The 26,746-nt window shown below is 43.1% G+C and overlaps 2 protein-coding genes across 3 annotated transcripts in view; both read left to right on the top strand.

The window, feature by feature from the left end:
- LOC139415628 (guanylate-binding protein 1-like) overlaps nucleotides 1–1,411 on the top strand; it is a 33,034-nt gene extending 31,623 nt beyond the window's left edge. The window contains exons 10-11 of one of the 2 annotated variants that reach the window (XM_071163741.1): nucleotides 151–344; nucleotides 805–1,411. In XM_071163741.1, the coding sequence (XP_071019842.1) occupies nucleotides 151–344; nucleotides 805–1,023 (413 nt within the window). In that variant the 3' untranslated portion in view covers nucleotides 1,024–1,411. The remainder of the gene's footprint in view (nucleotides 1–150; nucleotides 345–804) is intronic. The other variant, XM_071163742.1, reaches the window with a different exon arrangement.
- Nucleotides 1,412–12,916: 11,505 nt separating this feature from the next.
- Nucleotides 12,917–26,746, top strand: part of LOC139415627 (chromogranin A) — a 14,631-nt gene continuing 801 nt past the window's right edge. The window contains exons 1-8 of the mRNA XM_071163740.1: nucleotides 12,917–13,133; nucleotides 13,543–13,592; nucleotides 14,773–14,866; nucleotides 16,311–16,379; nucleotides 16,794–16,886; nucleotides 20,036–20,434; nucleotides 24,501–24,973; nucleotides 26,614–26,746. The exon at nucleotides 26,614–26,746 is cut by the window's right edge and continues 801 nt beyond it. Of these exons, the coding sequence (XP_071019841.1) occupies nucleotides 13,088–13,133; nucleotides 13,543–13,592; nucleotides 14,773–14,866; nucleotides 16,311–16,379; nucleotides 16,794–16,886; nucleotides 20,036–20,434; nucleotides 24,501–24,973; nucleotides 26,614–26,697 (1,308 nt within the window). The 5' untranslated portion in view covers nucleotides 12,917–13,087 and the 3' untranslated portion in view covers nucleotides 26,698–26,746. The remainder of the gene's footprint in view (nucleotides 13,134–13,542; nucleotides 13,593–14,772; nucleotides 14,867–16,310; nucleotides 16,380–16,793; nucleotides 16,887–20,035; nucleotides 20,435–24,500; nucleotides 24,974–26,613) is intronic.

Here is a 26,746-nt window from a genome sequence, read left to right as displayed (position 1 = left end):
CTTTACCTTTAATAAAAATACAAGGGCTGTGTACTATGGGTTTCCTAAAATCATTTACCATTACAGACGAGGAAAATGTAACCTATTGTGTTGCCCAAAATTATATAAATGAAATAAATTTTCTTGGTTTTGCTCTCTCTCTCTCTTTAGAGGAGAAAGCGAAAAGGGAGGCGTCTGAGCAAGAGAAACGAACCATGGAAGAGCAGATCAGAGTCCAGGAAATGCTGATGGACGATCAGAAGAGAACACATGAAGAGCATAAGAAACAGCTGTTGGAGAAGATGGAGGCTGACAAGGAAAATGCTAAAGTAGAGTACAATAGAGTTCTCGAGGCCAAACTCAAGGTAGGAACTGTAATAATGGAGACCAGCAGGCAGTATATTGATTTTGGGTTAAGGGATAGTCCCCTCAAAATACCTAACATGATTTTCCAAAACAGTCTTTATTTGACAGTTTTGTTTACAGTTTGTCTGCATTTTAGTCACCTTTTGCACTTTGAATTGGTTTTCTATTTCACAAAGTTTTGTAAGATTTTGTTAGCCTCACAGCCTAATAACTATGATACAGTATTTTTTGCTGTAGTAACTGCTTGGTACTTTCGATAGACTTGATTTGTGCTTACCGTATTGTAAAGCTATCCAGAATTAATATACATCTATTGCAAACTACAGTAGCAAAGTGTTTTCTTCATTTGCAAGTGACATTCTTCATTGGTAGTTGGGCGTACTAATTCAGAGGACAAGATTACAGCTCAATGGAGAGGTAAAATGCTTTTAGTGATTTAAGTAATGTTGGTCATTTCAGGAGAAGGAAGACCTCCTCAAGGAAGGGTTTCATTGCAAAGCACAAGAAATGGAGGCACAGATAAAGGACCTCAGGAAGGAGCAGGAGGAACAGGAAAAAGCTAAGCCCTCAATGTGGAAGCTAGCTCTGGATAACATTGGAAACGCTGCTCTAATGATTCCAGGATGGGGCAAATTAATTGGAGTTGGTTTGAAAGTTGGGTCACATTTCATGAACTGAAGGTCCTTTAGGGGGGATGATAATATACTACCAAAATATAGTGTTTCACAATATAATGTCCACTTTCGAGAAAGGTGTGGATAAATTCTAAAATGTTTTACCTATCAATCATTAGACTGATTACTTTACATTAACCACTCCCTTCGGAAAGTGTGTTCATTTAGTTTAATGTTTGTTTAAAAGGCATAAAAACAATAAAGATAATTTTTTTTAAAGGCAAATTAAGGAGTGTTCCTTTATTGAAAAAATTGATCAGTACCTTTAATTTCATTAATTTGCACCAGACATAATAGTATGTGCATTGGGATGTTTGTAATCGGCTCAGTGTTAGTAAGGGCTTTATTTGTGCTCACAACAAACACTTTCTACACAATAAACGATTTATTTTCACTGATCCTGTCTTGATTAGCATGGACAAATGAACAGGATAATTTTTCATTATGTGAAACTGTAATGAACACGATGGGAGACAGAGAGCTGGTTTCAAGCTCAGGGCACAGCAGGTGTTTATTTGTAAAGGACCACAGGAGGAGGCAGGTAGCTGGGTCCAGGGGCAGGAAAAAGGTCATACACAGGGGTCCAACAAGGCAACAGTACAGGCAGGGAAGAGGCTAGTAACGTTGCCCGGGAGATCAGGCATTAGGTTGATAACAGGAAATCCGATAGGCTAAGGTACAGGCAGGGAATAGGCAAAAGGCTTCATCAGTGAGGCAGGCCAAAACTATCATACATGGGATAATTAAATTGCTGGGAAAAACAGCTCCGCATAGAAGTGTGTCACAAAACAAACAATACCTCACAATGATGGGGTGCAAAGAACTGAACTAAATAGTGTGTGATAATGACATACATTAATAATGACTGTTTATTTTCATCATTGAGCTTCATGAGTCTCCATAGTATGCTTTTCTCTGTAAGTCACATCATACAGACTGGCTTTGTTGAATAAGTTTGTTTGGATTGTGCAGTAAATAAGAGTTTATGGTCAGATAGTACATAATCACATACACTACATGACCAAAAGTATGTGGACGCCTGCTCGCAAAACATCTCATTCCAAAATCATGGGCCTTACTATGGAGTTGGTCCCCAATTTGCTGCTATAACATCCTCTACTATTCTGGGAAGGCTTTCCACTAGATGTTGGAACATTGCTGCGGGGACTTGCTTCCAGTCAGCCACAAGAGCATTAGTGAGGTTGGGCAATGATGTTGGGCGATTAGGCCTGGCTTGCGGTCGGCGTTCCAATTCATTCCAAAGGTGTTCGATGGGTTTGAGGTCAGGGCTCTGTGCAGCGTTAAGATTTCCCTTCACTGGAACTAAGGGGCCTAATCATGAAAAACACCCCCAGACCATTATTCCTCCTCCATCAAACTTTACAGTCGGCACTATGCATTGGGCCAGGTAGCGTTCTCCTGGCATCTGCCAAACCCAGATTTGTCCGTAGGACTGCCAGAGAATGAAGTGAGAGAAGGTGTTTTCCACTGTTCCAGAGTCCAATGGCAGCGAGCCTTACACCACTCCAGCCGACTTTTGGCATTGTGCATGGTGATCTTAGGCTTGTGTGCGGCTGCTTGGCCATGGAAACCCTTTTCATGAAGCTCTGGACAAACAGTTCTTGTGCTGACATTACTTCCAGAGGCAGTTCGGAACTCGGTAGTGAGTGTTGCAACCGAGGACAGACAATTTTAACGAAGATTTTAACGAGCTATGCGCTTCAGCACTCGTGGTCCCGTTCCGTGAGCTTGTGTGTGACAGAAAAATGTGTGTGAGAGAGAGGGATCAAGCACAAAATAGTTTGGGATTTATTGTATATTGGCAGTGGCACTGTCCCTGTCCCTGAACAATATGGTTATAATGGGTTGGATTGGGAGAACCAGCTAGTATCCCTAGCCAGACGGGTTGCCTCCCATAATGCATCCAGTGCTACAGCAGCCAGGTTTACAAGACTAACAACCAACCCCAAAATGTTTTATTATGGAGTTGATAGTGACAACCACCTCCACATGCTAATTAAGATGCTCCCTCTACCTTGCCTCTGGACTTCCTGTAATCACTATATCAGGTTGTTCTCCTTGTGCTTCTACAAGTGTAGCAAGAACAACAGAAAACACAACATTTGCGTGTGCCAGAGAGGTACAGTGTTCACAGTGTTTCTTTCAGTATCAAATCAGGCGTTCCAAAAATAGTAATATGCAAAAACATGCTCCAATAGGTTCTTGTTAGGACCTAGGTCCTGCTTAGCACTGCCTACCTCCTTGTTTATTCTGCCCACTGTGTGACAGCGATTCCCATTGTAAAAGGCCCATCTTTCCCATCTTCACTTAGTTCTAAGTAAATATGTCACATAGAACACATAGTATTCAGACTTTGCATTGTGAATGACAGTTTGTTTGATCCATTCAGTGTACCAAAAGTCTTTACAGTAATAAAAGTTGGCTTTACATCATGCCATTCTACATTTTGCAATCAAATCAAATCAAATCAAATGTATTTATATAGCCCTTCGTACATCAGCTGATATCTCAAAGTGCTGTACAGAAACCCAACCTAAAACCCCAAACAGCAAGCAATGCAGGTGTAGAAGCACGGTGGCTAGGAAAAACTCCCTAGAAAGGCCAAAACATAGGAAGAAACCTAGAGAGGAACCAGGCTATGTGGGGTGGCCAGTCCTCTTCTGGCTGTGCTGGGTGGAGATTATAACAGAACATGGCCAAGATGTTCAAATGTTCATAAATTACCAGCATGGTCGAATAATAATAAGGCAGAACAGTTGAAACTGGAGCAGCAGCACGGCCAGGTGGACTGGGGACAGCAAGGAGTCATCATGTCAGGTAGTCCTGGGGCATGGTCCTAGGGCTCAGGTCCTCCGAGAGAGAGAAAGAAAGAGAGAAAGAGAGAATTAGAGAGAGCACACTTAAATTCACACAGGACACCGAATAGGACAGGAGAAGTACTCCAGATATAACAAACTGACCCTAGCCCCCCGACACAAACTACTGCAGCATAAATAATGGAGGCTGAGACAGGAGGGGTCAGGAGACACTGTGGCCCCATCCGAGGACACCCCCGGACAGGGCCAAACAGGAAGGATATAACCCCACCCACTTTGCCAAAGCACAGCCCCCACACCACTAGAGGGATATCTTCAACCACCAACTTACCATCCAGACACAAGGCTGAGTATAGCCCACAAAGATCTCTGCCATGGCACAACCCAAGGGGGGGGGCGCCAACCCAGACAGGATGACCACATCAGTGAATCAACCCACTCAGGTGACGCACCCCTTCCAGGGATGGTATGAGAGAGCCCCAGTAAGCCAGTGACTCAGTCCTTGTAATAGGGTTAGAGGCAGAGAATCCCAGTGGAAAGAGGGGAACCGGCCAGGCAGAGACAGCGGTTCGTTGCTCCAGAGCCTTTCCGTTCACCTTCCCACTCCTGGGCCAGACTACACTCAATCATATGACCCACTGAAGAGATGAGTCTTCGGTAAAGACTTAAAGGTTGAGACAGAGTCGCGTCTCTCACATGGGTAGGCAGACCGTTCCATAAAAATGGAGCTCTATAGGAGAAAGTCCTGCCTCCAGCTGTTTGCCTAGAAATTCTAGGGACAATTAGGAGGCCTGCGTCTTGTGACCGTAGCGTGCGTGTAGGTATGTACGGCAGGACCAAATCAGAGAGATAGGTAGGAGCAAGCCCATGTACTGCTTTGTAGGTTAGCAGTAAAACCTTGAAATCAGCCCTTTCTTTGACAGGAAGCCAGTGTAGGGAGGCTAGCACTGGAGTAATATGATATATTTTTTTGGTTCTAGTCAGGATTCTAGCAGCCGTATTTAGCACTAACTGAAGTTTATTTAGTGCTTTATCCGGGTAGCCGGAAAGTAGAGCATTGCAGTAGTCTAACCTAGAAGTAACAAAAGCATGGATTAATTTTTCTGCATCATTTTTGGACAGAAAGTTTCTGATTTTTGCAATGTTACGTAGATGGAAAAAAGCTCTCCTTGAAATGGTCTTGATATGTTCTTCAAAAGAGAGATCAGGGTCCAGAGTAACGCCGAGGTCCTTCACAGTTTTATTTGAGACGACTGTACAACCATTAAGATTAATTGTCAGATTCAACAGAAGATCTCTTTGTTTCTTGGGACCTAGAACAAGCATCTCTGTTTTGTCCAAGTTTAAAAGTAGAAAGTTTGCAGCCATCCACTTCCTTATGTCTGAAACACATGCTTCTAGCGAGGGCAATTTTGGGGCTTCACCATGTTTCATTGAAATGTACAGCTGTGTGTCATCCACATAGCAGTGAAAGTTATCATTATGTTTTCGAATGACATCCCCAAGAGGTAAAATATATAGTGAAAACAATAGTGGTCCTAAAACGGAACCTTTAGGAACACCGACATTTACAGTTGATTTGTCAGAGGACAAACCATTCACAGAGACAAACTGATATCTTTCCGACAGATAAGATCTAAACCAGGCCAGAACTTGTCCGTGTAGACCAATTTGGGTTTCCAATCTCTCCAAAAGAATGTGGTGATCGGACCAACAGCACAGAATATAATACCTATAATTTATTGAATATTTTCTGTACAGTGATTGTTTCTTGTGGAGTAGAAATGTAATTCAGACATGGGTCTAGATTTAATCCGTAGCACGGCAATGTTCCCGTGTTCGCACAGACCGCAGTCGCGGTATATACAGTGCCTTGCAAAAGTATTCGGCCCCCTTGAACTTTGCGACCTTTTGCCACATTTCAGGCTTCAAACATAAAGATATAAAACTGTATTTTTTTGTGAAGAATCAACAACAAGTGGGACACAATCATGAAGTGGAACGACATTTATTGGATATTTAAAACTTTTTTAACAAATCAAAAACTGAAAAATTGGGCGTGCAAAATTATTCAGCCCCCTTAAGTTAATACTTTGTAGCGCCACCTTATGCTGCGATTACAGCTGTAAGTCGCTTGGGGTATGTCTCTATCAGTTTTGCACATCGAGAGACTGAAATTTTTTTCCCATTCCTCCTTGCAAAACAGCTCGAGCTCAGTGAGGTTGGATGGAGAGCATTTGTGAACAGCAGTTTTCAGTTCTTTCCACAGATTCTCGATTGGATTCAGGTCTGGACTTTGACTTGGCCATTCTAACACCTGGATATGTTTATTTTTGAACCATTCCATTGTAGATTTTGCTTTATGTTTTGGATCATTGTCTTGTTGGAAAACAAATCTCCGTCCCAGTCTCAGGTCTTTTGCAGACTCCATCAGGTTTTCTTCCAGAATGGTCCTGTATTTGGCTCCATCCATCTTCCCATCAATTTTAACCATCTTCCCTGTCCCTGCTGAAGAAAAGCAGGCCCAAACCATGATGCTGCCACCACCATGTTTGACAGTGGGGATGGTGTGTTCAGCTGTGTTGCTTTTACGCCAAACATAACGTTTTGCATTGTTGCCAAAAAGTTCAATTTTGGTTTCATCTGACCAGAGCACCTTCTTCCACATGTTTGGTGTGTCTCCCAGGTGGCTTGTGGCAAACTTTAAACAACACTTTTTATGGATATCTTTAAGAAATGGCTTTCTTCTTGCCACTCTTCCATAAAGGCCAGATTTGTGCAATATACGACTGATTGTTGTCCTATGGACAGAGTCTCCCACCTCAGCTGTAGATCTCTGCAGTTCATCCAGAGTGATCATGGGCCTCTTGGCTGCATCTCTGATCAGTCTTCTCCTTGTATGAGCTGAAAGTTTAGAGGGACGGCCAGGTCTTGGTAGATTTGCAGTGGTCTGATACTCCTTCCATTTCAATATTATCGCTTGCACAGTGCTCCTTGGGATGTTTAAAGCTTGGGAAATCTTTTTGTATCCAAATCCGGCTTTAAACTTCTTCACAACAGTATCTCGGACCTGCCTGGTGTGTTCCTTGTTCTTCATGATGCTCTCTGCGCTTTTAACGGACCTCTGAGACTATCACAGTGCAGGTGCATTTATACGGAGACTTGATTACACACAGGTGGATTGTATTTATCATCATTAGTCATTTAGGTTAACATTGGATCATTCAGAGATCCTCACTGAACTTCTGGAGAGAGTTTGCTGCACTGAAAGTAAAGGGGCTGAATAATTTTGCACGCCCAATTTTTCAGTTTTTGAATGTGTTAATAAAGTTTGAAATATCCAATAAATGTCGTTCCACTTCATGATTGTGTCCCACTTGTTGTTGATTCTTCACAAAAAAATATAGTTTTATATCTTTATGTTTAAAGCCTGAAATGTGGCAAAAGGTCGCAAAGTTCAAGGGGGCCGAATACTTTCGCAAGGCACTGTATATGTCGGCTCAATCGGAAATTACCTATACATTTCAATCGAGATATAACGTGGATCTTCCGGGCTACAGATTGAATCTAGCCCATGGTCTGCGAATTCTGTTGGAATAAACTGAAAATGAAAATATAATTGACTAGTTATTATATATGTCAATGGACTAGATTCCATTGTCATTGTAGCCTATAATGGACTGATAAAGCAGGCTACTATTTTATTCTGCTATGATATTCAACAATGTTACAGACAGGCCAACCAACGTCAGACAGTAAAAACAAGGACATATAAGTAGCCTACACTATATAGATAAAGGATATACAAATAAAGTGTATCATTTTGATTACACTACATGGTACATCTAGTGGTCTGTAAAGTGCTAGTACATGAGGGAAAGAGAGTGCAGAGATATATGGGGCATGGGTTATGAAAAGTTCTGGGTTTGCACTGCTATGTTTTTTAGGTGTCTTGTCCTGATTGTTAGTGCTCTGTAAACACCTTCAGGAGAATACAAGTACCCTTCGTCTGAAAGGAGCTTGTTGAGAACGTGTGAGGGTATGCAGTTGACAGGATCAGACAAGATGAAAGTGACAAAAATGTAAATTTAACGAGTGGCTTGTACCACTGTGTCACATGTTCCATTAAACACATGAGCCATCCAATCCAGGTCATGTTCAGTAGTCTGGTAAACTAGCACCACCCATAAAGTCACCTACACAATTAAATGAATCGGTTAAATCCAAACATATCCACAAAATAAAGTGAGAGTAGTGACTGTTTGCTGAAGGTGGCCTTGGTTCAATAGTGTTTATTACACCCCTGCAATAACTGCATAATCTGGGGAAAGGTTGTGATGAATGAATAGGGTCCAGCAAGGCAGTATCAGGCCATGGCCCTATTGTTGATTTATGGGCACCATAAAGAGGCATTTGAATGAAGTAGGCCTCTAGTCTTAGCCAGAGAGTGGTGAGAGAGAGAATAGGAAGAAGAGAGATGGGGTAGGTAAAAAGCAAAGGGAATAAAAAGGAGGGACAGACAGACAGATTTAATGTATGTGCTCTCTGACACCTGGAGTTGCATGGGAAACGGTCCAGGAACAAAGGACAATGCCAAAGGACCAGTCAGCTCATCCCCCTCTGATGGGTTAAAATGTATCTCTGCTATAGTATCCAGAGGACTATAGAATGAGTGATAGAATAGTACTATATTATTAATGTTTGGTATCTATATAATCCATGTTCGGTATCTATCTGCAACTAGTTCACTGAGGATAACTCTGATGCCATCTATAAGGATATATATGATCTGTGTGGTTACTTGTATCTGTATAGGGTGAACTCTGAATTACTTTATGAAAAAAAAATGTTATGGTCCTCTCAGGAATTCTGTCTTATTTACTTCGGTCTCATTCCCCAAACAAGAATTTAAATCACAGGAGGTTGGTGGCACCTTAATTGGGGAAAATGGGCTCGTAGTGATGGCTGGTGCAGAATAAGTGGAATGGTATCAAATGGAATGGTATCAAAAAATCGAAAGCCTCACTACAGGACTAAGATTGAATCGTACTACACCGGCTCCAACACTCGTCAGATGTGGCAGGGCTTGCAGACCTTTACAGACTACAAAAGGAAGCACAGCCGCGAGCTGCCCAGTGACACGAGCCTACCAGACTAACTAAATTACTTCTATGCTCGCTTCGAGGCAAGCAACACTGAAGCATGCATGAGAGCATCAGCTCTTCCGGACGACTGTGTGATCGCACTCTCCGTAGCCGATGTGAGCAAGACCTTTAAACAGTACTCCGAGCATGCGCTGACCAACTGGCAAGTGTCTAAACTGACATTTTCAACCTGTCCCTGACTGAGTCTGTAATACCAACATGTTTCAAGCAGACCACCATAGTCCCTGTGCCCAAGAACATTAAGGTAACCTAAATGACTACCGACCTGTAGCACTCATGTCTATAGCTATGAAGTACTTTGAAAGGCTGGTCATGGCTCACATCAACACCATTATCCCAGAAACCCTAGACCCACTCCAATTTGCATAATGCCCCAACAGATCCACAGATGATACAATCTCTATTGCACTCCACGCTGCCCTTTCCCACCTGTTCAAAAGGAACACCTATGTGAGAATGCTACTCATTGACTACAGCTCAGCATTCAACACCATAGTGCCCTCAAAGCTCATCACTAAGCTAAGGACCCTGGGACTAAACACCTCCCTCTGCAACTGGATCCTGGACTTCCTGATGGGCCGTCCCCAGGTGGTAAGGGTAGGTAACAACACATCTGCCACGCTGATCCTCAACATGGGGGCCCCTCAGGGGTGCGTGCTCAGTCCCCTCCTGTACTCCCTGTTCACTCATGACTGCATAGCCAGGCACGACTCCAACACCATCATTAAGTTTGCCGAAAACACAACAGTGGTAGGCCTGATCACCGACAATGATGCCTATAGGTCTATAGGGAGGAGGTCAGAGACCTGGTTGTGTGGTGCCAGGATAGCAACCTCACCCTCAACGTGATCAAGTCAAAGGAGATGATTGTCCACATCACCAACAAACTATCATGGTCCAAATAGACCAAGACAGTTGGGAAGTGAGCACAACAAAGCCTATTCCCCCTTGAGACTTAAAAGATTTGGCATGGGTCCTTAGATCCTCAAGAAGTTCTACAGCTGCACCATCGAGAGCATCCTGACTAGTTGCATCATTGCCTGGTATGGCAACTGCTCGGCCTCCAACAGCAAGGCACTACAGAGGGTAGTGCGTACGGCCCAGTACATCACTGGGGCCAAGCTTCATGCCATCCAGAACCTCTATACCAGGCAGTGTCAGAGGAAGGCCCTAAAAATTGTACGATTCCAGCCACCCTAGTCATAGGCTGTTCTCTCTGCTACCGCACGGCAAGCAGTACCGGAGCGCCAAGTTTAGGTCCAAGAGGCTTCTAAACAGCTTCTACCCCCAAGCCATAAGACTCCTGAGCATCTAATTAAATGTCTACCCAGACTATTTGCATTGTCCCCCCCTCTTTTATATAGCCCTGCTATTGTTATTTTACTGCTTCTCTTTAATTATTTGTTACTTATATTTCTTATTATTATTAGCTTTTTAAACGTTTTTTTCAGGTTTTTTTTAACTGCATTGTTGGTTAGGGCTTGTAAGTAAACATTTCACTGTAAGGTCTACACCTGCTGTATTCGGCGCATGTGACAAATACAATTTGATTTGATATTATGTTTTTTATTTATTTTCTTTAAATTAATAAAAAATGAAAAGCTGAGTTTTCTTCATGTCAATTAGTATTGAACCGCTTTGTTATAGAAAGCCAAAATAAGTTCAGGAGTAAAACTTTGTTTAACAAGTCATATTGTAAGTTGCATGGATTTTTTCATGTGTAGTACTTACTATATAATTTACCAGTGTAGTGTAGAATACTATATTACACACTGTACAGTAGTATCCCTCAATTTTGTAATATACTGTAGAATACTATACTACGCACTGTGGTATCCCTCGATCATGTGTAGTACTTACTATATCATTTTTGCAGTATACAATACTACACACTGTGGTATCCCTGAATCATGCGTAGTACATACTATAGAATTTTGTAGTATACTGTAGAATACTATACTACACACTGTGGTATCCCTTGATCATGTGTGGTACTTACTGTAGAACATTCTGTAGAATACTATACTGCACACTGAATTGATATGCTAATATTTAATTTGATTTGCTTATAGCCATACCCCTCTCCCATATCCCAATTGATGCTACCCGTGATTGAGAAACATACATGCCAAATATAGATCATACCAGTAGTATATTTTGTTCCCTACAGCTTATGGAAAATTTGCTCATTGCATTTGTGCTGAAGGTAAGTCTGCAAAAACACTACTGTAAATACTATAGTTGTTTAACTATAGTAATACTAAAGTATGTACAGTATACAGTAAACTGTATACTTGAAAGAGAGCAACCCAGCTTTACATGTTTGTTGACCTGTGACCCACTGACACCGCCTCCAGTTGGAGGGGAATTTGTAGCACTTTGAGGTCAAGGGCGGTGCAATTGCCATGTCAAGTGGTGATGCAGCCTGTCAAGATGCTCTCGATTGTGCAGCTGTAGAACCTTTTGAGGATCTGAGGGCCCATCCCAAATCTTTTCAGCCTCCTGAGGGAAAGAGGCACTGCCGTGCCATCTTCATGACCTTGCGGGTAAGTGTGGGCCATGTTAAGTCCTTAGTGATGTGGACGCCAAGGAACTTGAAGCTCTCGACCCACTACACATCAGCCCAATTAGATGTGTATGGGGACACGCTCTCCCCTCTTTCTCCTAAAGTTCACAATCAGCTCCTTGGTCTTACTGATGTGGGGGAACAGGGAGTACAGGAGGGGACTAAGCACAGGCCCCTGATAGGCCTCCGTGTTGAGGGTCAGCTTGGCGGAGGTGTTGTTCCCTACTGATGAGCCTGGTCTTAATGGATAGGTAGACACATAATGACCGGTAGTCCCGCAATACAGACAACTCTTTGTGTTAAGTCTGTGTAAACGTTCGTCTGGAGACATCCTAGCTCTGCCGAGTTGCATCGGCTCCGGAAGAGGCGAGTCGGCAGACCTCTGAGATTCTCGGGGGGACTCGGGTAACCTCAGAGGCAAGGTGATATCCTTGGGCGAGCAACTGGGACTGGAATCAGACCTCCTCTCGCTCCTACGTTCCTGTAGCCGCCCATCGATCCGGATGGTCAAGGCGTGCTAGCAGACACCAAAGACTTCCAGCCATTGCGTTAACGTTAGTTACAGTACCATTGGCTTGCGAAACTACCTCTAACTTCCTTCATGCTGGATGCAGAGACATACAAACGTTAGCCATGTGTTCATCTGACTCTGGGGAAGTAGATAAAGGGCTTTCGTTTCCAAAATCCCGAACCATCCCTTTAAGGTTAACCCTGTTACTTGAACTGAACTATTGTTTTAATGTGGTGAAGCTATTCCTTTTAAAATATTTTTTTTTCTAAAGAAATATTTAACATCTAATAGTCAAATCATGGTGTAAAAGCAGGTGACTGGTTCTACTCTTTTGGGCCATTTTCTGGTGCTTTGTAGTGGAAAACTGACCAGGTCGAGCACAACCCTGTTACCCATACTGTAAATAGACAGGCTATACAATTTTTAGTAATTACATGTTTTGGTGTGGAGCTTGCATTCAATTGCAACTCCCTGTTGCACAAGCTTCCATTCAACGTTCAAAGCATTCTGAATACACCTGACTTGTGATTTTATTTAATTTTACTTCCACCCTTGTCAAATGCCTAAACTTTAGGAGTAATCAGAATTAACCAATTAACAGCTGCTTTCACGCAAAAAAAATATTCCGGAACCCCCGATAGCACCCAGTCTTGAACTGCTCCCCACCTCTTTTCGCCTTAAATATCAACAAAGGTGTGTTGGTTGAAAGGTGTAGGCTAAACAGTTATTTTCCTAGCTGTGATGTCATTTCCTCCTCAGCAAGCTCCATATAAAAACGCAGGTGCAGTTGCAGCAAGTTGTTCGTGGTACATTAAGGTTTGAGCGAGATAGACCACTGATACTGAAAAACGCAGGTCGCCAGAAATAAGGGCGGTCAAGTTGCACATAGAATGAGCCCATCATTTATCGACTCTTTCCACACACAATCGAAGGGGAACTAACATTCTAAGCTTTTGACGTTTGCTATTCCTGCCCGTTTTATTGCAACGATGATCGCGAGAGGATACTTCATTTTGACAATATTGGTTAATCGCGGTAAGAGAAATTGTATTATGTTGGGATTGACAAATATTTCTTCAAGTTATAGCGGTGATTCCACTAAAGTTAGAGGGGTTGTGTAGCTGCGGGAATGTCTGTTGTCATTTGGTCTAGCACCAAGGACAGCGGCAAGCGCTCCCGGCGATCTGTCCATATAGGCCTATACGCTTGGCGACAGAAGTGAATTCTCAGTTAATAAGAATTTTTCGCTATTTTTCATGGGAAATATGTTTGCCCTCGTCCCAACTGTAGGCTATATAATTGACCATATATTTAGCTAAAAATGTTTAGGAATAACGTATCTTAAACTAAAGACGACAATGTACCTATTGATTGGTAAAGCTAAACCTAATAACTATGCGAGACATGACGTTTTCGTTAATCATATTTTTCTTTCCCCACGTAGTTCTCTCATTGCCCGTGACTCCAACTTACCCTGAGAAAGAGGATGTCGAGGTAAGAATCATTTTCAACGAATAGCTTAATGATATTGTCAGCTTTATGTTACATTTTGTGGATGGTGTTTATAATCAGGGCCAGACTGGCAGGCATCTGGCATTTTTTGGGGCAAATGCCAGACGGGCTGGTCATTTTTTCCCCAGTGGGCCTGTCTAACCTTTTTTTCTGCTCAAAATGATCATTATCTTCCTAGTAATGGGGCCTCAGGGAATAAAATGGTCCGGTGGGTTAGAAATGGCAGAGCCGATTTCTGGTCCCAGTCCACCCCAGTTTGTATCAAAAACACTTTGCTTGATACGTTTCAGGACTAGGGTTGCAAAGGGAGGGTATATTTCTCATAACTTTCAAAGTTTACCAGTAAACTACCAGAATTTGGGTAACTTTCAACTTTCATTCTTCGTGCATCATGTCCAAATAATACAAAAGTATAAAAAATGTATATATTGTGAAGCTCAACAGAGCCACTTATAGATGATTCGAACATGATGTATGAAAAATTTGAAAATCAGTTCCATACCTTGAATGGGATGTGTACAGATATCCTTTTTCACGCATCACCAAACACAAAAATCCGTGAAGCTACAGTCTCTCATGCAACACAATGATAATGTTCTACGCACAAGAATATCAGGGTACTGTCTTCATGTACAATAATCTATTTACATATCATTTACATATTGTACTTACATATCTTATTTATGTAGTGTAAATGTACAATAACACAACGACACTGCTATTGCCACGACAGTGAGCAATCGAAACAGAATAATGCATATCCATGTCTCTTTATTTTGTTTACTTTGCAACTGTAATATTTGGGACTACTCTGAAGCTACAGCACACTGCAAAGTCCAGCTATAGACCTGAGACAGTCTTTGGTCTACCAGACTGCAGCCTTCTCTCCCTGGCAATACTTTAATGAGCACATTTGACGTCTGGAGGCTAACACCATGACGGGAGGTCTGGTTGTCTCCCCATTGCTGCTGTGGCATCCAGTCTTTCCCCTAGTTTATTTTACAGGTGGTGCAACAAGGTTCAAAGCCAACATTGTTAATAGAATCCATTAAATACAATATCATTTTTGTAGGCGGATGGTGCTGGTCCGCCTATACGGGGAAGGGGAAAACACTGATGCCATGTTTATCCGTTGACCGTGTGTCCGCTCTGCCCCCCTCAGGTGATGAAATGCATCGTGGAGGTTCTCGCTGATGTGCTCTCGAGGCCACACCGTTTGGCTGTCAGTCAGGAGTGCCTGAACATACTAAGGACAGGTAAACCACTCACAGGGACCTCTGCTCCAGATATACGCTTTTACTTAATCACCACAACTCCATTAACAGAGAAAAATGCAAAAATCACCTTAGATCAGTGTCTAGAGACATACCTTTTCTGTTATCTCAAAGGAGTCACTGTCACCAATTGTGACCTAATGCAAGTTAATATTTGCTTACATTTTCATTTTCACCATGGATGCACATGACTCAGGAAAGTCCGAAATGGCACCTATAATCCCTACATATTGCACTATGCATTGCACTACTTTTGACCAGGGCCCATAGGGCTTTGGTCAAAAGTAAGGCACGATATAAGGAATAGAGTGCCATTTGCGACACAGGTCTGAGCTCTCCATAAGTGCACTCGGCAGAGCAGTCAGGGCCGGGCTATTCAATTACAGCCATTGTTACCTTGACGCTGTCCTTGTTGAGAAAAATCTTTCAGGGCATTACTCATTACTGGCTATTGTTACCAGGATGGGGCTGCGGTTGGGAAATAAAACCCCTCAATAGGAAAAATAGACTGAGAGGATATATATATATACATACGTGTGAGTGAGTGAGGCAAATTAAATCAAATAGTATTTTTCACATGCTCCGAATACAACAGGTAGACCTTACAGTGAAATGCTTACTAACAAGCCCTTAACCAACAATGCAGTTTTAAGAAAATACCAACAAAAAAAAAGTATGAAATAAGAGCAGCAGTAAAATAACAATAGTGGGGCTATATACAGGGGGTACCGGTACAGAGTCAATGTGCGGGGGCACCGGTTAGTCGAGGTAATTGAGGTAATATGTACAGAGGAGAGGGAAAATAAAAATAAGGGGCACTAAAAAAAGAGAACAAAGAGGGAGACATACAGTATAGACGGGCAGGGAGGGAAATACAAGGGAGAAAGGATTACTTAGTAGTGAGATCAGGCCGAGAAGAGAAACAGCAAGAGAAATGTGTTTACCATAAAGAGATGTATTTTAGAGAGGGAGGAAGGGGAAGACCAAGAGCGAGACGCAGGGAGAGAAACAAAGAACCAACGAAAGAGTGACCCTGAAGAAAGACAGAGTAAGCAGTAGTTCTCTTGAATGCCTGCCTCATTCTGTACACTCTTTTTGGGTCAGCAGAAAAGGAAAAGCTCTGTGATGCTTCACTGGAAACCACTCTTTGGGCCAAAATGATTCATTTGGAATTCTGCTTTGGAGGCAGTAAATTTCAGGGTAATTAATTTTTAGAGACGGGAGCAAATGTGCTGAGTTGTCACGAACAACCAAAGGGGAGAAATATACCTGTACATTTGCCCAGGGACATTGCTGGCTTGCTTGGACAATTCAAGTATTTATGCGTTGCTGAATGGTCAGGTCTCCCTAGTAAAATGGGTTTTCTGTCCTCATTGAGATTTTTAGGATAAACAAAGGTAAAAAAAAAAAATGGTTTCCTTTGCAGATGAAAGGCTTGTGTCAATCCTCCGCCACCGCAACTTCCTCAAGGAGCTGCAGGACATTGCCGTTGAAGGTGAGGTATTGACTGACTTTTCACTGTGGCGGGTGATACAAGGCAACCCGTTCAGGAAGTGACATCTTTGAGTGATGTCACACAACTGTTGTGACGTAATCAGAATTTCACTTTGTTGTGTTCATCTTAGATTTGATTGGGTTTCTTGTTCCCTTTCACATAAATGGTTTTCAGCATGAAGTAAATAGTTTTTAGTGTTTGAAATATAATTATCTTGATTGTTTTGACTTTAGTTTGTCAATCATGTAAACAGCCACAATAATAATAATAATATAGCTATTTCTAAAACCCAAAGACACTTTACAATAAGCAATCACACGTGTATTTTAGGGGATGAATTGTAAGTATATGTCAAAATAAATTAGTCTAAATATTTGCAGTCACAACTCCACTCATCTCCCCTCTAAATGACAGGAGCCAATGAGAGAGCTCAGCAGCATGTTGACATCACGGCAGATCATGTGACTAAGAAACCACAGGGTCCTCAGGGTATAGATGAGGCTGCAGGTGAGTCCCACTAGCACACATTCTCAGTAAAATTGCCATATGACAGCATTGCCTCATGATGACTGAAAATCCAAAGCCCTGTCAAGTTTGCCATTTTACAGTCAAGTTGTGATATTGTGACAGTCTCTATGTGCAGAGCTGGCCCTAACCTTTTGGGGGATCTATAAAGTGGAATTTAGCTGCCGCCCCCCCCCCCCCCCCCCCACCTCGCAGTAAATAGTGGCCCCCCTCTTGACTGAGAAGTGAAAAAATGTAAGGTTTAGGGTTCATTTCCTGCAATTCTACAGATTTTGCCATAGGGTGGAGAGCAAATTTCATGACTTAATATGATATGAGTGCGAGTGACTAACAAAATCAATGTGGGCCCCCTGGAGGTCAGGTCCCCTGGGCACGTGCCCTGCATGCCCCGTCGGTAATTCCACCATGATTACTATGAGTTTAGATAGCTAATTTAGCAATAAACAGAATGTTAGCTGACGAGGGATAATTGAGTGACTGTCAGTGACTGACATAAGAGAGAAACTGCTGATGCACAAATTGCACCTTGTGTATTCTACTATTCTAACTCTCAACAGTAAGTTGCGACCCGGACTGAGTTCCTAAAACAAAAATTGGGGATCAGGGGCCACATGGCCACCTCTTAGCAGTCTCTTATGTCCCTTATGCTCAGGGCCAGCCCTGTGTGTGTGTGTGTGTGTGTGTGTGTGTGTGTGTGTGTGTGTGTGTGTGTGTGTGTGTGTGTGTGTGTGTGTGTGTGTGTGTGTGTGTGTGTGTGTGTGTGTGTGTGTGTGTGTGTGTGTGTGAGAGAGAGAGAGACATACAACCCTGTTTATAGACAAAGATGCAGTTCAATTCTGGACAAGCCAAAAGGCACACTATGAAATCAATAAATCCCTTCGTTTTTGCTATGCAATGTTCTGGGACATTGTGTCAGCTAAGCAGGTCTGACCACAGTGCTGTGTGGAGTGGATGGCATCTGGGAGAAGAGAGCTGCTGGTATACACACAGGCTCCAAAGGTTCTGATAGACAGAATTGGGACAGGGAGTCTCTGTTTCTCTCTCTCTCTTCTCTAAACCCCATAGAATTAAAAAGGATTGTTCAGCAAGACAAGGTTCACAAACGTTGGCTAACTTTAGTCAAATTGTTTAACTTTAGCAGTTACTAGGTAACATGTTTGTGATAAGATTTCATCCATCAAATTTTCCAGATGGTACATCCAACATGGCCATGAGAGGTCTGTTATTCTACAGGCATATTTAAGCACGAACACTGCCTAACAATTAAGCTCGGCATCCCAGAACTACTACATCTGTCTACGAGAGATTACCTGTCAATGCAAAAGTGAGGATATGATTAATCATCATGCTGATTTTTGTTTTGTTTTTCTTCACGTGAGAAAAGAAAGATTGATTCTGCCTAATTTGGTATTCTAGCACATCCTTGTGGAGGTCTTATCATAGAGATACAACATACTGTGTTCTGTTTGATTCGGTAGGCCTTGTGCACCACATGGTAAGTAAGCTTATGTGACTTGAAATGATCTGAACCCATATTTACAAAGCTCTGAACTAGGATCAGGTCCCCCATGTCCATACAATCTTAATCATTATGATCTAAAAGGGAAAACTGATCCTAGATCAGCACTCCAACTCTGAGACACTTTATGAAAACAGGCTTTGATGCACCATGTCATGAGGACAGCACTAGGACATATTAATGGCTCGTTGCCATAGGTTGCATTAAGGTAAGTGACAAGGTTTACTCATTATTCAATTTGCATTTCCAATTTCATTTCGGCAGCTCCCATAGTATATTTACCGTCAGTTTTAGTTCTGCTGATGTCAGGATAAGTAAGTACACAGGGGATTCGCCTCTTGGCCATCATTCAAAGTGCACATTTACATTTTGATTGGCCGCTGCTTTAAAGCCGGCCACTTGTGTATACTGTCTGATCGAACGTCGGGATGGAAAGGCAAAGGTGAGTGCCAAATGGCACCCTATCCCATAGTCAAAAATACATATTTCATACTACATATGAAATAGGGTTTCATTTGGGACATAGGGCTGTGTCTGAAGCCATGTGCCACACGTGACCGTCGACCTTTGCGTCTTTGTTGCTGCTATGACATATTTCTAAATATGTCGTATCTAAACTATGAAAGAGAAAATATCTGCACATTCTGTGACATCAGAGGATGTGGCCACCTTCCTCTCCTTTTCACATTTGAGATTAATCATGACTATTCAGATCGAAATATAGTGTATAGAACAGATGTGATTGTCGGTTAGGTAGAATAGGGAATTGTGTCCGCTCTATTCATAAAATGTCTATATGCAACGTTCAGAACGGTTCACTTCACACCCTTGTGGCGCCTTGCTAACTGCACTTTCTGCTGGGAAGCGTAGTCAATCTATTTTCCCATTTAAATGTAGTCCATCTGTTGGATGGATGTTTGGGCAGTGCAATGGATCATTGCTCACAGTTTCATAATTGAAAGGCAGGCAGGGAGGTCCCTGTGCTCTGCTTTTAATTCCTTATCCTTGACAGTGGCTATTCACCCTCTTAACACTAGGGCCGGGATTCAATACGAGGCGCGTTGTAGCACACAGTATAATATAACACAAAGGCCACAAAGGACAAAGGTTTTTGTATCAACATTTGAGCTTTTTATAATAATAAACAAATGTCTTTACAGGGTTAAATATTAGTTTCTAGAACACAGCATGTGCTTCAAAAGTATCTATCAATCATTCAAATCGTTTTTACATCAGCAGATGTTACAAAGTGCTTATACAGAAACCCAGGCTAAAACCCCAAAGAGCAAGCAATGCAGATGTAGAAGCACAGTGGCTAGAAAAATAATTATACTGTTATTTGGATTGTAGTTTGGATCTTTCTGATATTTATTGTTTTTTTTCTTGAGTTATTTTTACTATTACTAATGTTTGACATTCTACTGCAATTTTAAGGAGCTGGCAACTAAAGCATTTCACTGCACCCGTTATAACATCTGCTAAACTGTGTTTTCAACCAATAAACGTTGATTTGATTTACAACTTCATTGAATGTCTTTTTGCTGCCTTGACAAAATCATTTACCCCCCATTGATGAGAAATGGTATCTCTCTATGTTTCATCTCCTTCATAGATCGATCGATGTTGGCCGCTCTGGGGGGACCCGGCGAGAGGTCTATCCTGTCCCAGAAGAGGGGGACCGGAGGAGAGGGAGAAGGGGAGGGTGAAGGAGAGGCAGTGAAGGAGAACAGTGCGGAGAGGGACGGAGAGTCATCCCATGAGAGGAACGAGATCATCAGAAAAGGCGAAGAGAAGAAGCGAGAAATGGACGAGACCCCTGACAACCGTATCTCAGATGCCATGAACAAGGAGGGGAAAGAGGAGGGAAAGGATGTGGATGTGATTGAAAAGAAAGAAGAAGAAGAAGGGGATGAGAATGCAAAGGAGGAGGATGAGGAGAAGCGTGCAAGCTCAAGAGAAGACAGCGAGGAGGCTAAAACGGAGGGAGGAAACGTGACTCTGGATAAGAAAGGTAAGAAGTACATTGACATTACAGACACTGGTCTTCAGGCCCTCACATGTCGAAGTAAATGGACATCTCTTGACTACACCACAGTGGAGTAGGGTAAAGTTGACCCTAAAAGCTGATCTTGGGTCAGTTTTGCATGTTAACCCACTGTAGGTAAATGTTAAGATTGGCGGTTGGGGTGGTGTGAGTTGATCTGTACCTAGAGGAAACTTCAGCCCGAAGCGAATTGAGTACTCGTGCTGTAAAGAACCATATGATTGGCCAATTAGACATATATATTGAATGTTCTACATGGCTATTGTACACAGTTGAACCCAAGAAAAGAAGAGGGGGGCAAAGACACTTGTAAAAACCCATACATCTCTAGTCTACCCGCTTCTCACTAGCTACCTTCATTGGTATCTGGTAGCTATGCAGGCTGCGAGCAGGTACCATAATCTTGTAAGGGCACTTGCAAGCTTTGAAGTGAGCATGAAAGTGGCTGCAGTTAGCTTCCCTCTCGACTACACTTCACTAGTACACTGCACCCGGAGGAGGATTAACTATGATGATGAGGTGTCATAAAGATTAAATAGTGGACCGCTCTAGCTAAGTGCCAAATCAATCCATTAGATAAACACTGTTCTCTGGGGTACTGAGGTTAGTCAGGCAGAGAGAGCAGGATCAGGATGGAGGCATTGTTAGTGTGTGCGTGTGTGTGTGTGTGTGTGTGTGTGTGTGTGTGTGTGTGTGTGTGTGTGTGTGTGTGTGTGTGTGTGTGTGTGTGTGTGTGTGTGTGTGTGTACGAGAGACACACACACAAACACAGCGAGAAATCAAATATAAGAGAATAGAAAGAGAGACGCACTGCAGTGAGAGAAAGACGGCAGGGAGGGAGGGAAGAGAAAAAGAGGTGTAGACTGGTGGTGAGACTGTGACCATGCACTGCGGGAGCAGATGATGGATAGGAGCGGCTCCATCTATCTGATGAGTTTGAGTGCTGCCCGCACAGCGGCCCGGTTTGATTAGATAATGGATACTGGAACATTACCAACAAGACAGAGCACTTGGACAGCAGGGTTGCCTCCCAAAAGACACCATGTTCCCTATTCCCTATATAGTGCACTACTTTTGACCAGGATCTATAGGGCTCTGGTCAAAAGTAGTGCACTATATAGGGAATGGGTGCCATTTGGAATACATCCCATGGCTACGGATTGACTGCACGCCCCTGGAATTCAAATCTAAACGCTAGATTTAGGCCAGGGAAAGAAAGAAATGTAATCATAAGCGATGAGCAAGCATGTGAACTAGGCCATATGTTGTTTTTGTATACTTTGTTTCTAGATTTTTAGGACAGAGAGATATTCCCAGTCCTTCAAATGCCAACTGGCTATTTCTAAGGTTGAGGTTCTAGCATGACCAGCAAGTCCCAGTGACTATTCAACTGAGCATAAGGGAACATTTGGACAAAGGTCACTCCAAGGGACGGTACAATATGATCTCTTTACCTCCATAGGTTGTATGCAGTGAAGGAGGCTCCCTAAGGGCTGTAACCAAATGCAGAGGTGTCATGCCCATAGGGGACACAGGGGCACGTGCCCCCTAACCCCTACCCTAAAGATAACCATAAACCTTAACCATTTTAATAGGAGGTAGGGACGTCCCCCAAGGATCCCAGAAAGCACAGACCCCTTCAGATGTGTCATGTTTAAAAAACTATATATATATAATTTTTTTAAAACAGTTTTGTTGTTGTTTCTCTGTAATACTACTAGACACTTAGCCACTTTATGAAGTTTGCTTTAGCTAGCCCAGATAGGTTCCTCATCTCCCAAACTCATAACTAGCTACCAATAAACCATTTCAGGCAATCAAGTTAGAGTAGCTAGCTTGGTAGATTTTAGAAAAGCAAGCAATTACTAATGTACTGAATAAGATTCACATTCCTTTCAATCTTTTACCCGGATTGAGGCAGAGATGCAGAAAATCATATTTATTTTCTTTAAAAAAATAACCACCTGACTGGAGGATACAGACAACTCAAGAAGTATGCTTGGATATAATGAAATGTATTTTATTTTATTTTAATTAAAATTTTACCCCTTTTTCTCCCCAATTTCGTGGTATCCAATTGTTTTAGTCGCTACTATCTTGTCTCATCGCTACAACTCCCGTACGGGCTCGGGAGAGACGAAGGTTGAAAGTCATGCATCCTCCGATGCACAACCCAACCAAGCCGCACTGCTTCTTAACACAGCGCGCACCCTTGAAATGTATTTATGACATAGAATTAAGCATAATGATTATGGCTCTAGATTGCAGGAAAAAAGCTGTTTCAGGTGTTTGAAAAATGCTCAAACTTCCTGACGGACCACTCCCGTAGTTTGTGCCCCCTCAGATTTTTGGGTGTATGACGCCCTTGACCACGTGTCCATAATTTAGAAAGTTGGAGCATGAGGGAAATGTAAAAGGCAGAGATCTGCTCAGCCAACTGGCAGCAGAAGATTTCATTAAGAAGAGAGGAATCCTGTTGAGGGTGGATAATACTGTTTAGAGAGTGAGGAGAGAGGGAGAGAAAGGAGGAGAGCGAGAAAGAGATGATATTAATTTCTTTGGAGAGTGGTGGTAGCCTCAAGGATAGATATAGCAGGCTAATAACAAAAGAGTTTGAATCCTAGGTCTGATAAGGTGAATCTGATGTGAGTGAGCAGGCAACCGATATCACAGCTGCCACTTTCTGCCGTTGTGCCCTTGTGCAAGGCACAAACTGTTTTAGGGGTGATGCTTTGAGCTGACCCTGTGCTGCTCCCGGTCTGTTGTGCGTATGTATGAGTGAGTGAGGGAGTGGTATGTCTGGTTGGATACTCTGTCAAGAAACAATGAAAAATGTCCATGCAAATGGATGAATAAAGATACACTACATGACCAAAAGTATGTGGACATCTGCTCATCGAACATCTCATTCCAAAATCATGGGCATTAACATGGAGTTGGTCCCCCCCATGCTGCTATAACAGCCTCCACTCTTTTGGGAAGGCTTCTCACTAGATGTTGGAACATTGCTGTAAGGACCTGCTTCCATTCAGCCACAAGAGCATTAGTGAGGTCACGTGCTGATGTTGGGCTATTAGGCCTGGCTCGCAATCAGCGTTCCAATTCATCCAACAGGTTTTTGATGGGTTTGAGGTCAGGGCTCTGTGCAGGCCAGTTAACTTCATCCACACCGATATCAACATATCATTTCTGCATGGACCTCACTTTGTGCATGGGGCATTGTCATTGTGAAACAGGAAAGCACAGAATCGTCTAGAATGTCATTTTATGCTGTAGCGTTAAGATTTCCCTTCACTGGAACTAAGGGGCCTGAACCATGAAAAACAGCCCCAGACCACTCTTCCTCCTCCACCAAACTTTATAGTTGACACTATGTATTCGGGAAGGCAACGTTCTCCTGGCATCTGCCAAACCCAGATTTGTCCGTCGGACTGCCAGATGGTGAAGCGTGATTCACTGAGTCCAATGGTGGCGAGCTCCAGTCGACACTTGGCTTTGCGCATGGTGATCTTAGGCGTGTGTTCGGCTGCTCAGTCATGGAAACCCATTTCATGAAGCTCCCAACGAACAGTTATTTGCTGACATTGCTTCCAGAGGCAGTTTGGAACTTGGTAGTGAGTGTTGCAACTGAGGACAGACAAGTTTTACTCGCTTTAGCACTCGGCTGTCCCGTTCTGTGAGCTTGTGTGGCCTACCACTTCGCGGCTGAGCCGTTGTTGCTCCTAGACGTTTCCACTTCACAATAACATCAAATACAATTCACTGGGGCAGCTCTAGCAAGGCAGAAAATTGACGAACTGACTTGTTGGAAACGTGGCATCCTATGACAGTGCCACGTTGATAGTCATTGAGCTCTTTAGTGAGGCCATTCTACTGCTAATGTTTGTCTATGGAGATTGCATGTCTGTGTGCTCAATTTTATACACCTGTCAGCAACGAATTTGGCTGAAATAGCCAAATCCACTAATTTGAAGGGGTGTCCACATACTTTTGTATATATAGTGTATATTCTATTTATTTTTTATCTACACAGGGGCAGAGTCTGGTGAGGTGACGGATGCACCAGAAGAGAAATATGAGGAGAAGAAAACTGCAGAGGAAAATGAAGAGGAGGTAGAGGAGAAGAGGTCTGCGTTGCCTCTGCAAGACAGTGCCGAGGCAAAGAAGGAGTGGGAGGAGGAGGAGGAGGAGGATGAGGTGAAACGCGAGGTCGCCGGTGTTAATCACTGGAGCAGAATGAGTGAGCTAGCCCGGAGTTTGCAAACAAAGAAGAGGGCGGGAGAGGAAGAAAAGTTGCAGGAAATGAAGTCACTGGAGGTCGGAGGTCAACATGAAGTGCCCCATCACTCCAAGGAGGTGGTGGAAGAGGAAGTGGAGGAGAAGAGGAAGGTGGGAGAGGCACGGAAGAGCCCCGAAGTGAAGGAGCTCCAGATGATGGCACGCAGGGAACCGCAGGAGAGGAGAGAGGGAGAGGAGGAAGAAGGGAGCACCAGCAGGAAGACTGAGGTACATTTCCCCCAATTATTATTGGGTGAACTATCCCCAAATGCAATGATACCTGGCTATATTAGCATTCTCGTTCAATCCCCTATCAGGAACCACCTCGAGAGGAGCACATTTTTGTTCTTGCCCTGCACTGTTGATTCAACTCGTCAACAAATCATGCCATGGATTAGTTGAATCAGGAGCCATATGTATCAAGCGTGTCAAGAGTAGGTGTGCTGATCGAGGATCAGGGCCCCCTTGTCCATGTAATCTTAATCATTGGGCTCTAAAAGACAAAATTCTATAACATCACTCCTACTCTTAGACGCATGATACATAAGGCCCCTGATGTGTAACTGCTGGGCTACACTGAGAATGCATCGAGAAGAAACCCTGAACTAAACAAAAAACACAACACTCGGTGCTCTGAGAGCCTACCCACTGTGCACACACTGGTTGAATCAACGTGGGTTTCCACGTCATTTCAATGAAAGGACTTTGAACCAATGTGTAATAGACGTTGAATTGACGTCTGTGCCCAGTGGGTATGTTCGCTACCCACCTCACATCTAATGCTGTATTCTCTTCAGTCTACTGTAGTCCACTTTCATATGACACATCGCAGTGCATCACTTGAATAGGCTAACAACACAGTTGACATTTGTCTGTCCTTTTTGTCGCGGTACGCTAGGCTGTCATTGTCCACTTCATTAAACTCATCCTGTAGAGGAGTCGCTCGGTAGAACGCTGTGTGATGTGTTGGCCCCTGAGGCTTTTTCACATCTTCCTGGCAGATTCAACTTGGTTGTATTAATATTAGTGGACATCATTGCAAAACTTTTTGCAACCAAAATAAATAAATAAAAAATTCTTATTGGACAGGTTAAGGTAGTCCCTCCCCATTTGGTCTGTTTACTTCTTAGTGAATATGACTATGGCATACAGCAGTGCAACACCAATTAGAGTCCCTCACTTGTCTAAAAGTAGGAAAGGTGTGCTGGTTCCACCTCAGGAGCCTCTACTACCAACTACAGCAATCGGACCACGCTGGATGGATGGTTCATCCACAGGGCTTTTCGCCTCCTGTGGGCTCTCATGTGGGAACACACATATGCACACACACACGCCTATGCAGGTAAGTTTTGGCACAGATACTGACAAAAATGCCTTGGTTGGCAGACGCACTCATGCGCACACACACGTTGTCCACACAGATATAGCCTCTTAGAGAACAGCACATGGCACTCTGAGTAGAGTTGTTTAAGTGCACTCAGAAGAGGGTAACATTGGGTAATATTGAGTAATGACCCTTCACTCCCTCCTTTCCCTTTCTTATCATCACCCTTTCTCCTTCCCTATGCCTCTCTTCTAACCTCTACTTCTCTCTCACCTCCCTCTTTTCTGCCTGTCTCGTTTCTATCTTCCACTTTGCCCATGTTATTCTTTCTTTTCCTCTACTTATCCATTTCTCTGTCTCCCTCCATTTTCTTTATTTCCATTCTATTATTCCCCCTCCTTGTTTTTGCATGATTATTTTCACCCACTCTCTTCCCTCACCGCATCGCTCTCTTTCTTCCTCTGTCCTCTTCATTTCTCTCTCTATCCATCCCTCGATCTCCTCTCCATCTCTCTTCCCTGTCTCCCTCTATCCATATCTGTAGGACCCAGAGATTGAGAGTCTGGCGGCCATCGAGTCGGAGCTGGAGAGCGTTGCTCAGAAACTCCACGAGATGAGACGAGGTTGAGATGAGGCTGAGACGACGACGACGACAACCACACCTTCCTCCTCTTCCT

Source organism: Oncorhynchus clarkii, chromosome 8 (assembly GCF_045791955.1).
Source record: "Oncorhynchus clarkii lewisi isolate Uvic-CL-2024 chromosome 8, UVic_Ocla_1.0, whole genome shotgun sequence".
NCBI classification, from domain to species: Eukaryota; Metazoa; Chordata; class Actinopteri; order Salmoniformes; family Salmonidae; genus Oncorhynchus; species Oncorhynchus clarkii.
Note: the sequence above shows the minus strand (reverse complement) of the source record. Positions and strands in the feature narration are given on the sequence as shown.